Source organism: Schistocerca gregaria, chromosome 2 (assembly GCF_023897955.1).
Source record: "Schistocerca gregaria isolate iqSchGreg1 chromosome 2, iqSchGreg1.2, whole genome shotgun sequence".
Taxonomy (NCBI): Eukaryota; Metazoa; Arthropoda; class Insecta; order Orthoptera; family Acrididae; genus Schistocerca; species Schistocerca gregaria.
This window is the reverse complement of record NC_064921.1, coordinates 88,124,023-88,139,243: the sequence shown is the minus strand read 5'-3', so window position 1 is coordinate 88,139,243 and position 15,221 is coordinate 88,124,023. Positions and strand designations below refer to the sequence as shown.

The 15,221-nt window shown below is 39.6% G+C and overlaps 1 protein-coding gene across 1 annotated transcript in view; it reads right to left on the bottom strand.

Moving 5' to 3' along the window:
* Nucleotides 1-5,443: 5,443 nt before the first annotated feature.
* The window catches only part of LOC126336383 (inactive peptidyl-prolyl cis-trans isomerase FKBP6), a 61,393-nt gene continuing 51,615 nt past the window's right edge, over nt 5,444-15,221 (bottom strand). The window contains exon 8 of the mRNA XM_050000003.1: nt 5,444-8,053. Within this exon, the coding sequence (XP_049855960.1) occupies nt 7,829-8,053 (225 nt within the window). The 3' untranslated portion in view covers nt 5,444-7,828. The remainder of the gene's footprint in view (nt 8,054-15,221) is intronic.

Below are 15,221 nucleotides of genomic sequence, written 5' to 3'. Positions count from 1 at the left end.
ACAATCCCTATGTGAGAAATATGTAGAGGGTTGTAGTATATTCCTAAAGTCTTCATTTAAGGCCGGTTCTTGAAACTTTTATAAACTGGGTTTCTCAGGATTGATTAAGTCTATCTTCAAGGGTATGCCAATTCAGTTACTTCAGCATCTCTGTGACACTCACCCACAGGTCAAACAAACCTCTGACCATTTGTTCTGCCCTTCTCTGTATGTGTTCAATGTCCCCTGTGTCCTATTTAGTACAGGTCCCACACACTTGAGCAATATTCCAGAAAAGGTTGCACAAATGATTTATAAGCAATCACCTTTGTAGAGACTTTTACCAGTATTCTACCAATAAACCCAAGGCTACCACTTGCTTTACCTGCAACTGTACTTATGTGATCATTCCATTTCATATCTCTACAAAGTGATACACACAAGTATTTGTACAATTTAGCCAGTTCCAACTGTGGCCCATTTATGTCATAGTCAAAGGATACTATGCCTTCTCATTTTGTGATGTGCATAATTTTACATTTCTGAATATTTAACATAAGCTGCCAATATTTCCACCACTTATCAAGATCTGACTGCATGTTTATGCAGCTTCTTTCAGTCAGTAGTTCACTACAGATAACTGTGTCATCTGCAAAAAGTTTGAGATTGCTATTAATATTGCCTGCAAGGTTATTAATATACTACATCAACAGCAAGGATCCCAACACACTTCCCTAGGACACACACAAAGTTACTTCCACATCTGATGATGACTCTCCATTCAAGATAATATGCTGCATCCTCCTAACCAATCCAGTCACAAATTACACTTGTTACCCCATATTATCATTATATATTTTTGACAATAACTGCACCTACATGACTGCATTGGTCCAAAGCTTTCAGTGTGTCATGTGAGAAAAGTGTGAGTTGGGCTTTGCATGATCGATGTTTTCGGAATCAATCCTGATTGGTATGGAAGAGGTCATTCTGTTCGAGATACCCCATTATGTTTGAGTCAAGAAAATGGGCTAAGTCTCTATAACAAATCAATGTCTAGGGTTTTGGAAGGTAGTTATGTGGAACACTTCTACTACCCTTTTTTTAAACGGTGCGACCTGTGCTGTCTTCCAACTACTGGTCCAGTTTTTTGTTCAAGGGATCTATAATACATTCTAGTAAGAAGAGAGGCCAATCAGCTGCAAATTCAGTACAGAATTTGATAGGGTGTCATGACTTAGAATTTGCAGTGGCACAGGGATTAAATTGGAGGAATTCTCCTGGATTTTCCTATGTAAAAATACATTTGAAAATGGAATAAAGCATTTCAGCTTTTGCTTTGCTACCCTCAATTTTAGCTCAGGCCTCATTAGCGAGTGACTGGATACTAACTTTGGAGTTACTAACAGGTCGTACATATGACTAGTATTTCTTTGAATTTTCTGGAAGATCATTTGACAATATTCTGCTATGGTAATCACTGAAGGCTCTTCACACATTCCTCTCGACAGCCAAATGTGTTTCATTCAGTATCTCTCTCTATATATAGTCTTAAGCTTTTTACACTTATTGTGCAGTAGTCTGTTTCTTTAGAAGTATCTTTTCAGTGACCGCATACCAAGGAGCGTACCTTCCATTATGAAACATTTTACGAGGTACATATCTATGCAGTGCATTGTCAACTATTCTTTTAAACTTGAGCTATAGTTTGTCTACACACCCCTGTTCTGCGCTGAAAGTTTCAAGGTTGTCATTGAGATATAATACTACTGCCCCAATCTTTTTTTTTTTTTTTTTTTTTTTTTTTAAAATCTAGTTTACTGAACATATATATCTTTCTACTTGTCTTATTTTTCCTTTGTACTTTGGTAATCATTGCTGCCACAACTGCATCATTGTCACTGAGACCAGTTTCAATGTGGGCATCCTCAAACAGGTCAAGTCCTCTTGTTGCCATTACATCTAATACATTTCCATCATGAGTGGGGTTCTACCTGTCTCGGTAGTTTACAGAGAAGGCATTTTTTAATGTTTCACGGGATGTCTTGTCACGCCACCAGTAACAAAACTGTAGTTCTCCCAATCGACTGTTGGATGGTTTAAGTCTTCATCGTTGAAACTGAGTTTTTCTCTAAGTTTTTGATTACATCAGGAGGTGCGTCTGGTGGGTAATAGAAGGATCTAATTACCATTTTATGGCCATCCCTGATATTTAGATTTACCCATACAATTTCATATGCAACTTTAATTTCTATCTCAGTGGATCTGAGTTTCTTTCCTATGGTGATAAATACACCACCTCCATTTTTCATTAACCTATTCTTTTGATAAATACTTAAATTTTCCCAAAAAATCTCACTGCTGTCAATTCAAGTTTCAGACAGATTACTGTACCTCATATTATGTAAGCTTCACTGCTTTTCAGGAGCACTTCAAACTCTGGCACTTTGCTCTTTGGCAGACAATTACTAGGATTTTTATACTCTCGCCTATAGGGGGTGTTCTTTTGGACATTACACTTATATTTTTGGGTCTCCTACAGGTGTCGTTATCTGGACTGGACGGAGAATGTAAAAATAACCTTGTGTGCACCCTGCACACAGTCAGCTACTTGAGTAGCAGTCTGTGATTTGTACTGCAAACCTTGCTCATTTAGGGGGGACACCTTACAGTTCTCAACCTTATGGCGCAAGTTCAGGAAGTTTCAGTGTAGCATGTTACAGAACCTTCAAAGTCTCTGGTTCAGTCGTTCCACTCAACCCAGAACTAGGTGGCAAAGATCAGTTCTGGGAACAATGCTGCAAATTGTGAGCTTTAATGAAACTCCATGCACGAGGCTTGTCTTTTCAATCTCCTCTACAAGTCACTGGAATGATCAGAGTATGACCACAGATCCTAGATGACAGGCATCGTTAGTTCCAAAGTGCATTACAATCTGCAGTTGGTTATATCCTGCTCCCTCAACAGCTGCTGGAATAGCTTCTTCAACAAGTTGAATGAGGCTCCCGGGCACACACACCGAGTGCACCTGGTGTTCCTTCCTGTCCCCCATTGCTATTTTCCTAAGAGGTACGATTATTTGCCATATACTTGAACTGCCAAACATTAATAGACCCCTTCATTTGTGTTTGCTCCTCTTGACACAGGACTAAGCAGGTTTTCCCAAAACAGGTGAAGAGAGTCACACTGGCTCTGTTTCAGTTTCAATGAAAGACAGCACCTCGAATTTGTAGGTGAAGGGGATCAGTGTAACACCACGAGTCCTTCCTGGTTACTGTCTACCCTACACAAGATGCCTAGATCTATGATTGACATGCCACTTGCAGTCAGATGAACGAGTACTGGCACATCCCGTATTTCCTGCGGAGGTGACAGGATACACAGGAGGAATTCGCAGCAGTTCCCAATCATTTGACAAACGTCAACTAACTCCTACCAGACTTGAACACAGCATTCACAGTGATGCTGCAATGTGGCTTATGCAATCTTTTACAGGTCAATGAACAAACAACTAAACTAAGCCTGCTCCTACCTTTTAATCTGTAAAGCTAAAAAATTACTAATTTATTATAGTAATTTAAGCAAAACACAATTTCTATTAAGGGAACTGAAAAATCTGTGTTAAAAATTACTAGTTTCCTAAAACTTTAAGTATAGTCACTAACAAACTTGCAAATGTTTTGAATGAGGATGTTCTCAAAAATTTTAAAAGAGCACAAGTCATTTTAAGCCTACAATGGACGATAACAGTACGAGTTTGTCGTGGCACACAGAAATGATTGAAATTTTACAATACATCATAACACAGACGAATATTGAAACAATCAATGAAAGAGTATGCACAAGTTTTCAGTTTTATATAAAAATGAGTTTCATTTTGAAGCACCATGAACTTTTTCGCCACAATACCTTGAACTGTCTTCTGCATGGGCTCCTACATGCAACATCCATGAAAGAAATCTGATATTCCTGAACAAGGAGGTATTGAATGAGCAGATGTTTCATTTTGTTCCAACAACTAGTGCCTTTCCAGTATGAAACCACCTGTACCACTGAAACTGTACACCTTTGAGACAAAAGTTTACAAGACTAAAATATGTGACATACTAATGCTAAATTATACAACAAAATGAAATTTTCCCCAAACCTCATGGTATTGGAAAGGATTCCAGTAATGAATGCAACCAGCAGAACATAATCTTGCGTGCCATCACCGTTACGCATAAAGCACAAGAAAAATTTTCTTGTTGGTTAACTCTACGCAATTAACAAGAAACATTTCACATTAAAAATTGTGCAGTGCTTGTAAAAAGGCACTGCTTAATAAAAGTAATCTGACAGTGAACACATCATTCTCCAACATGACTTTTGTACACTCCAGTGAAGAAATGTGAGAATAGAACTGTGACACTGAAGACTGGGTTTAAAATTAGGATCATATTTGAGATGAGTGATAGGCAAGTTATAGTAACAAAGATAAACAAATTATGTTGATGTATTTAGAAAAATATACCAAAACATGGTATGTTACACATTTGTAAAATATAAACACATTGTTTCTTACAAACTTAATTTTTATAAAAATATAAACAGTTTTTGGCAGTTTTTCATTTCAGGTTAAGTTTTGGGCTATTTTAAATGAAAGTTCACTGAGCAATTGCCTTTGTTTTGTTTAAATCTTGTGAGTAACGCTGCAAGGGTTTGAGTGCCAGGTGAAAGTTGCCTGACACTTAGAAACTGCATTAAAATGGTAATGGGACGAACTTTGCACAAATATACAGGTGTGTGTCACTGCAGGGAACATTGGTGGGCTATACTTAGGTATCAAAAGGGCCACTGAACCCACTTCTAACAAGAATGCCCCACTTAAGGAGACCATGGAACAGTAATCATGGATTGTAGTTGACAATTACAATGATGGGTGGGATACTACAGTAGCCTCTATTCATCCTGACCAACATCAGACCAAACGCAAAAGGTGAAATCTCTAATGTCAGTTTAGTACGACCTGGACACCTGACAGGAGCATCAAAAGGGCTGCTGCATGGCTTAAATATGGGAAATGTCCTGGTAAAGAAAACACCCACACATAACTCATCAAACTGATACCTCTCCTTCCAACACTCTACAGTCTTAAATGTTGGGCCGTGCCACAGGACAAGCATGATCCCAACATCGTCAACTATACAAAAAAGTGATGGTGAGCATGGTAATCGCAATTGCTGCTGCTGAATTTCACTACTGAGTATCGTCCGCAAAGTATTCACCCACGTGATGCCAGACAGAATGGACCCCAAGTCTCAACGTGGGTTTCAAACTCAGTGATATGATATTATCTTCACATTGCAACAAATTCAGGAAACTTGTTGTGAGCAGAAGATCCCACTGTTCATTGTTTTCATCGATCTACATAAAACATTTGACATAGTCATTTTACTGGTGAAGGTGTTGTGTCCTCCAAATCTTCTGAAGATGACAGGTATTTCACAATGGTATAGAGGGTGCTGTAATATTTGATGGAAGCACATCTGATCTGTTTGCTGCCCTGCCATGTTTGTATATTCTTCTCACTACTTCTTTAGCTTGCTTTCGGTGAAACAAACCTGGATATCCATCTACAAACCAGTGCTGATGGGAAACTTTACAAGATGTTGCTATTTCAACCTAACCATTATTGCGAGGACTTACCTGTATGTAACCTTTTATTCGCAGACGATACAGCATTTGTAGCACTAACTCAAGGTGACATTCAAAGGTTTATGGACAAATCTGCTATTGTGTACAAGTGAATGTACGTGAATGTAAAGAAGTCTTGAGAGTGATGCAAGGATACATAGCTATGCATACCGCAAAACTGGGTGACTCCTTGTTGAATGTAGGTGACAAAGTCTGCTACGTTGGCTCACTGGTGTTGGAGGTCTCTCTCTGGAGGACGAAATAAATGCAAGAACTGGCAAAGCAGCAAATACATTCAAGGGACTCCACATAAGAATATAGGGCAACAAGTACCATATGGTGCTCACAAACATACTAGTCTATCCAGTATGTGTGCTGAGCATCCCTGTGTATGGCTTGGATATTATATGCTAAACAAAAAGTGTGGCTTCAGTTTTGTGTGTGTGTGTGTGTGTGTTTGTGTGTGTGTGTGTGTGTGTGTGTGTGGGCCGAAAGCTTTAATTGTGAGAGTCTTTTTGTTGTGCCTATCTGCGACTCAGCATCTCCACAATATGGTTAGTAGTAACTTTCCTTCTCATAATACTGTTACATTCCATCCTGGATTTTCCATTGTTTGATTATACAAGAATGTAAGCCCAACATCTTACATCTGATCTCCTTACAAAATATTCTATGCCTAACATGGAGGGATCATGTGACAAATGAGACAGTCTTTAATACTTTGAAGACACTAGATATCATCGCCACATCAAGGAACAATGCATGTTGTGACTAGGACACTTGCATCATGTGGACCACTCCCGTCTTCCCTTACACTCACTGCTAAGATAGCACTGACCAAGAGACCACCTAGAAGATCTGCACTGTGCTTGAAAGAGTGCATCAAGCACAATATGAAAACTTTTAATATAGACTGCGACAAATGAAAGGGGCTCAATGAAGACTGCAGCACATTCTGGAAACTTGTCAAAGACAGCAACAAGTTCCACGACAGTACTTGGCTGCTCAACGACTTAGTTTTGAAACAATCATGTAGACAAGCACCTATGACGAACCCCTCTTTCAGGGTGATACACCCTTGCAGTATCTATGGATGCCTAGTGGGCTCTTGCATAGGACACCTGAGTCACCAATGAAAGTGTTTTGGTGGTACTAGTTGGATCTACCGTTAGGAAGTATACGCCATTAAGTTGGGATGAGCATCACAATGAAGGCCATTATTATAAATAGTGTAATAATGACCAGAGGAAAACAAATGTGTGCACATCAATATTTAAACATATAAAAACCCACAAATGATGAGAAAGACTAGACTCTTCATGAACATAACTAATATCTTCACTGATATTGTGAAAAAATTATTCTTGACCAATTTTTTTTTTAAAAAAAGAAAAAGACAAAAGGTAATCTCCAGCTTCCCCATGCAGTGTTACTAAGTTCTGCAATGAAGTTAGAAACAATGAATTTTTAAATATATCATATAACTGAAGCTTAAACTGCTTTTTAAAATACCAGCAGAAAATAATCTCATATATTTCTACATAGCAATTATGTTTTCACAAAATACCTTGACTAAAAATAAAAAGAATGAACAATGGCACAGGGTCTACTCATCTGCTGAAATTATGGTTGACCACAAAGGTTGGTATCTGCTGACACAGGTAGAGTATGCCATAATCTCCACATGTTTGCTGATGGATGACTAGAGTGCCGAGCTAGCATGAAAAACTGCACAGACTACATTTTTAGTAGAAAATGGTTCTCTGAATAGCAGCTACAAAAACAATTTAACATGAAAATCTACTTCAATATTGATTAAAAAATTAAATCAACAGTAACACGGGGAGATGAAAACTTGGAACAGTTATTTGGAACCTCTGAGTATGACACCAAAACCTCTGTTGTACACAGATGAAGTAGATAAAAAAACCATAGGTATTCAGAATTGCTGCTTGCATACAAATTATAAATTAAACAAAGGAGATACAAAATAAGTTACATTCTCCATGAACATTACAATTGTTTTTCAGAGTGCATACTGCAACACTGAACCCACTGAACAAAACTAAAGAGAAATCTTGTACTTCACAGCCCATCTATTTCAGTGTTTGTAAGCTAATAGTAATGGTCTTTAATTTCATTACCAAGCAAGGCCAATTGCCAGATATGGGAATCACTGAGGAGGAGGTTTCACAACATAAATTTGCCGTTGTCCTTTGGTGAATGACACTTGCCACTGAAGCCCACGCTTTTCTGCTTCAGTTTTGAATGCTGCCACCTCTTCATGTGTCATGCCACTTGGCAATGGCAGAGTTTGAACATTTGGTTGTTTAACAAATGAATCAAGCCATTTTTTCACATCATTTGCAAATGCAGAAATAGTGTAGTTTTCTTTGCTCTGAAAAAGGAAAGAAAGGAAGTATTTCATTCTCTAGCCACTAGATACTGCACAATTAATAATCTAAAGTCAGTTGATAACAAAGAGAACATATGATTTGTTTGAAAATTATGAGCAAAGAAACATTTTAACTTACAAATAAAAAAAATATGATAGCCTTACTTTTTTGTATGAGGCAGTGCTCTTCCAGTTGAATAATGTAAGCAGTCTCTACCAAACCTGCTCAATGTCAATGTCACAACTGCTCGCGTTATTGGAGAGTGGAGAGTGGAGTGTGGAGAGTGGAGTGGAGTGGAGTGGAGTGGTGGATGGGACATATAATTAGTGTCTCTCATGAGCTGCAAGATGTAACCATCTTCTTTACGACACTTCATGGTCCAGCAAATTCTGTCAACTAGTCATCATCATCAGATCAGTGTGCATTTCTCAAGTACTGCTCTTGTTTGATCATCCTTGTCATGTGCAAATTCAGCTCAGCTATACAAGTTCAATGAGGAGCAGATGGGAGGGGGGGAAGAAATATTTTCAACAGTGCAGTGTCAAATTTTACAGTGTAGATAATTTCAATTCATGGAATGTCATAAAGTAGCAAAATCATGACAGACGCCAATAAAAATTTGTGAGTAATATCAGAAACAAGAAAATGTATGTAAAAAGCTGTTTGCTATACCCCCCCCCCCTTTTTGTTTTGCACAAAATGTACATTTGCATTCCCACTCACTTACAGGGCTGTAAAATAGTTATTATGACTAAGATATACCAGTTTTGCATTACAGTTACTCAACTAGGATTTTTTGACCTCTAGTTAAGCTAGGCCTAACATAACAATTTCTCAAATTTTACATCACAAACTATTGCCCACTCTCATTGTACCATCCATAAGTACAATGACCAACTAACATCTCACACAATTTTTTAGAATATTCATGTTGGGGTTTTAGAGAAAATGATTTATAAAGAATAAAAAAAAAATTCAGATTCTCTCATCTTTACGTAGAAATATTTTGATAGTATAAGAATTTCAGGCATTAAAGTCATAGTTGACAGTTATCAGCGTCTCCAATTTATCGTTTCTCTAGACATTTATCATTGTGTAACTATTCATATTTTCAAAACATAATTTTGAAGCTGCTAAAAGTTACAAATCTTAATAGTTTATTTTTCCAAATTAAAAATGAAAAACAGCTCAGAAGTATGCATATGTTAATCATGCCTGCTACAACTACAAACAAGGTTTTCATTGAAAATAATTTCAGATATCTATCGCTTGTAGTTTGTTATTACATTTTTTTAAAATTTAGTCTTCATTATGACTTTTTCACAAATACTTTCATTTAGGGAGGTCTATAATGCTTTAAAAAATCACCAGAAAATCAAAATATTTTAGTTTTTAAGAACTATCATGTGGAACTTCAACACATGATGTTTTCAGAGAAGTGTCAAATAATGACGTGACACAATCACTCTCAATCTGTATGATTTGAGGCGAAATCTCCCCACTCTGTAGCAAGCAAGATCCTATTTACATGTCACAGAATGGAAATAAAAATACACAAATAATAATAACAAAAAACAGGATGGAATGTAACAATATTATGAAAAGGATAATTGCTGCTCACCATATAGAGGAGATGCTCAGTCGCAGATAGGTACAACAACAAGACTGTCAGAAAATGAGCTTTCGGCCAAGCAGGCCTCCGTCAGAGAAAGCTCACGCACGCACGCACGCACGCACGCACACACACCTGTGTGCAGACAAATGCAACTCACACACACATTATCACAGTCTCTGGCTGCTGAGGCCACAATGTGAGCAGCTGTGCATAATGAGAGATGTGTCGCCGAGTGTCCTGCATGGCATGATAGAGGGCAAAGAGCTATGCTGTTAATACTGACTAGTATTCCGGAAGCCGATAAATGTCGGTGCAAATGACAAAGCCACATAAAACACAACAGTCAGTCCAAGAGCCATCAGTGTACACAAAAGTACTATTGTGAAGTCATGTGCGAAGGTCATGAAACAGAAGGCAATAACGAGAGGCTGGCATAGTGTCCTTAGGAAGTGAATGAAGGCTAAGGTGAACATGAGCTGCAGCACAAAGCCACATTGGTGAAGAGTTTACACCCACCAGGGGAGTTGCAGCTAGCATGAAGTTAAGCTTTTCGAGCAAGAACTGAAAGCAAACTCCAGGAGGTAAATAGCAAACATACCTCCTAAGCATAAAGTCACAGTGGTAGGACACTGGTAGTTCGGCAGCTTCTGCATATAGACTCTCAACAGGGCTGATACGGCATAGGACGGACAGATTTGCAGATGCATAAATGAAACACCCATAGCCTAATTTTGAACGGACAAGAGACCAGTACAAACGGAGGAATTTGGTTCGATCTGCTCCCCGAGAAGTACCACTGAGGATACCTGAGACACTGAGGGACTGCATGCAGTGGGCTGCCAGGTAAGAAATGTCGGAGGACCAAGAAAGTTTCTATTGAGCATGAGCCCCACGAATTTCAAAGTTTCAACAAATGGAAGAGTAACAGGCCCAAGATGTAAAGATGGTGAAAGTAACCAATTGCGCTGCCAAAAAGTCATACAATGGTTTTGTCAGTGGAGAAACAAAATCCATTTTCAATGCTCCACGAGTAAAGATGATCGAGACATTGCTGAAGATGCTGCTCAATGAGACATGCCCATGGAGAACTGCAATAGATGGCAAAATTGTCAACGAAAAGGGAACAGGAGATATCCAGCAGGAAACAGGCCACTACAGGGTTAATGGCAATAGCAAAGAGGATGACGCTCAGGATGGAACCCTGAGGCACACTGTTTTCCTGGATAAAGGTGTCAAACAAGGCAGGACCCACATGTACCTTGAAAACTTGATCTTTTAAAAAACCTCTGAATGAAATGGGGCAGGCGGACTTGGAAGCCACGTGTGCAGAGAGTACAGAGGATACCAGGCCTCCAGCAGGTGTCATGGCCTTTCTCCAAAGCGAAAAACACGACCACAGTTTGGGATTTCCACAGAAAACCATTCATGAAATGGGTGGACGAACTGATGAGATGGTCAACTGCCTAACAGTGCGCTTGAAATCCACAATGTTGAGTGGTTAGTAAACTGTGAGACTTGAGCCACCACAACAGCCAGGCATGAATCATATGCCCCGTCACCCTGCAGACACAGCTGGTGAGAGAAATGGGGCAGTACCTACTAGAGGGACAGTGTTTGTCCTTACTGGGCTTAGCTATGGATATGACAGTGGCTTGACTCCAGTGTCTGGGAAATGTGCCTTCTGCCTAAATGCTGTTATATGTATGAAGCAGAAAGTGTTTGCCCGTAAGAGTAAGGTGCTGCAACATCTAAATGTGAACATAAACTGGCCCTGGGGTGGAGGATTGGGATGAAGTGAGAGCACAATCTAGCTCCCTCGTAGCAAAAGGCATTGCGGCACTCACGATTCTGAGAAGAGAAGAGTATTGCCCGAGCCGCCTCCACTCGTTTCTGATGAAGGAAGGGGGCTGATAGTGGGAGGTGCTCGAAATCTCCACAAAATGACAGCCCAAGGTGTTGGAGATAGGAATAGGGTCCACAATGACATTGTCTGCTACTGTCCGGCTGGAAATTGGGGACTGGATCTTGGTCCCAGTGACCCATCGGAGGTTGGCCCACACAACAGATGAGGGAGTGGAACAGTTATAAGATCATGGTTAAAAACGCGGAGAGCACATTTCTGGGCGAATTGTGTACCTGCACGCCTCAGTCGACCAAGGGACTGGGACACAGCTTGGTAAAGAGTAAATGCGAGGAATGGAACATTCTCTGGCAGCAAGGGTAACGTTTGTAAGATATTCTACCTGGTCATTACAACAGATTATATTGTTTGTCGAAGGTCACCAGGGAGGAGTAATGCCTCCAGTTGGACTTATAAAGCTGTCATTCAGGTGTGCACGTAGGTGGGGTAGGAGTCAGCAAACAAGATAGCACATGGGAAATTGTCGCTTGAGTATATGAGAGAGAGAACGGACCACTTGAGACCAGGGACAAGCTGCGCAGTGCAGAAGGATAAGTACAAATGCGTGGAGTCTGAAAGGAATGTGGGTACTCCTGTGTTAAGGGACATGCTCGTGAAAATGACCAAAAATTTGGAAAAAAAGAAATTCTTGGTCTATAGAAAAGAGCATTTCATTCTGATTTCAGAAATGTACAGTTTATAGGCATTACCATTTTCAGTTCATTCTAAAATTGAGGTTGAACATGATGTTACACGCGCCACACCCATTTGCCAGTTTGAAGTGTGTCAGAATACATGATGCATTACTTTGTTCTTCTGTTTTTTTTCCACCGTTAGTTACACATCGTTAACACAGATGTATTCTAGAAGGCACTGACTCCCGGAACCAGAAGTCGATGGTTTGAATGTAAACAAAGATCTGAGAATATATGATTTCAGAATTTCATATGCGTGTGGTTTTGTAGTTATTGTGTGTGTGTGTGTGTGTGTGTGTGTGGTCCCCCCCCCCCCCCCCCCCCCCCCCCCCGTGTGTGTTTCCTGTGCTACAAATGCCGATAGTAAAGAAATTTAGCCCCAAATGAAAGTTTTGTGTCAACCAGTTCCAAACACAACCGAATAATATACTTCAAAAGTCGCCCACAGAAACTGTGTTTACAGGCAGTGCTTCTAGACGTAAACTTTCATTTTCTGGCTGTAATAAGAACAAGCCTAGTAGTATTGTGAGCAGCAATAATGATGGAAATGTTGTTATGAACCCAAATGTGCTGTCAAGACTTTTGAAGAGTGCTGTGAAATGTAAGTACCGCAATTGTGAAGATAGTATTGATGTTTCTGAGAACATTTAAGCAAGGAAGGGTCTTTCAAGCCAGTTAGTGAATGCCTGTAACTCATGTAACATGCACAATGATACTATGGCATCAGCAGTAACTGATATTTGACATTACAGTGTAAATATTCAACTTGCTTATGCAATGCGATGTATTGGAAGGGGAGCTGCCCAGACTTTTTGTGCGGTGATGGATTTGCCTCCACTTCTACTGAGGTTTGACAGATACAATAAATTATTAGATAATGATTTATGTGATGTAAGTGAACATTCAATGAAAACAGCAGCAGAAGAAGCAGTAGCTTTGTCTGAGAATACAGACATTGCAGCACCATTTGATGGATCTTGGCAGATGAGAGGCCATACTTCTCTGAATGGGGTTGTAAATGCCACATTTATTGAAACTGGTAAGATACTATATTATGAATGTCTAACAAAGCACTGCCAGGGTTGTTCAAGTAACTTTATTTGCATACATGTTTGTGTAATGAACTTTGATGGCCCAAGTGGAAACATGGAAACGAAAGGAGTTCTAAACATTTTTAGAATATCAAAGGTCCCATGGTGTGAGATATGTAGGCTGCTTTGGGGATGGAGACTATAAAGGACACACTACTGTTGTTAATAACAAACCATATGGGGACACACTGATAGAAAAGCTTGAATGTGTTGAGCATATACAAGAAAGAATGTTAGCTCAGCCGAGAAAATTATTGAAAGCCTTTGGTGGAAAAAAACTGGCAGGCGGAAAACACACAGGAGGTCCAGGTTGTCTTACAAAAAGTGAAATTGATTCTTTGACTCAATATTATGGACTAGCAATGAGGAGAAATGTAGGAGAGGGTTGGGTTGTTTGGGGAAGGAGACCAGACAGCGAGGTCATCGTTCTCATCGGATTAGGGAAGGATGGGGAAGGGAGTCAGCTGTGCCCTTTCAAAGGAACCATCCTGGCATTTGCCTGGAGTGATTTAGGGAAATCACAGAAAACCTAAATCAGGATGGCCGGATGCGGGACTGAACCATCGTCCTCCCGAATGCGAGTCCAGTGTCTAACCACTGCACCACCTCGCTCGGTGAGAAATGTAGGAGATTTGGAGAACACGAGACAAGCTGTTTGGGCAACATGGTTTCACAGAGTGTCAACAGATGAAACCCCAGAGTGGTTTGTGTCCAAAAGTGGCTGAGCAATGCAACAGGCATACAATATGCCCACAAGCATTTGTTACCACTTGCTGTAATGGAGACAATTAGACCTATATACTGGGATCTGGCAAATAAAAATCTACTTAGGAGATTTATGCATAGTCTCTCTCAGAATGCAAATGAAAGCTTCAGCAGCTGTATACAGGAGAGAATACCCAAAACTGTATTTGTTGGGCTGACAGCGCTGAAGATTGGTGTAATGGATGCAATAACAACATTCAATGAAGGTGCAATTTCAAAGATTGATGTTATGAAGAAACTGAACATCCAGGCACGGAAGAATATGGCTGCAGCTCTAACTGCTATTGATATGCGGCAGGTAACCGAATCAGAGACAGCTGCAGAAGCTGCTACCAAGGAGTCAAGGATAAAGAAAAGAATGAAGAGAAAGAGTATGGAGGATAAGGAAACAGGACGACAACTGGAATATGCACTGGCATGTTCTAAACGGGCATAGTGGTAAGTTAATAAATCTGTAAATTTTTGTGATTTACCGATAACTTGAATTTTCATAATTCAGGTACACTTTTCTCCTAAATGACTGAAGTTAAACTCACAAAAATTGTTACAGATATTTAGAATGACCTCCTCTACCTCCCTTACCTACTATTTCCTGAGAAATTTATAACATCATGATAACGTCGATGATATTAGAGCTACATTTTAAAATATTTTTGTTGTAGTAAAATAAATTACTTGTCTTTATCACAGATCAGCATCAGGGAAGGAAATTGGAGGCATAAAACACTTATGTGAATGTTGTCTTTACTCTGGCACTTTTTCCAAGCTGTGCAGCCAGTGGTTTCAAAGAAAAAGGTACAGCAGTGAAATAGTGTTCCGTTTTTTATACTATTATAAATACCGTTGTCGGTAACAAATTACATAAATATCTCAATGATTTTTTGGGAAATGCTTTGACTAATGACCATGTATGAGCTTTGAGCTCTCTCTCATTTATATAGATCAGTTGCACTATGAGGGTGAAGGTAATGTTAAAAATGCAGACCATTAAGGGGCGTGTCCCCTTCAGGCAGAGGAGGTTAAGCTAATTGAGAAGGAGTCAAGAGGGCACCTCTTGGAAAGGTTCTGGGAGAACTACACAGGGGATAATTGCACATTTAAGTC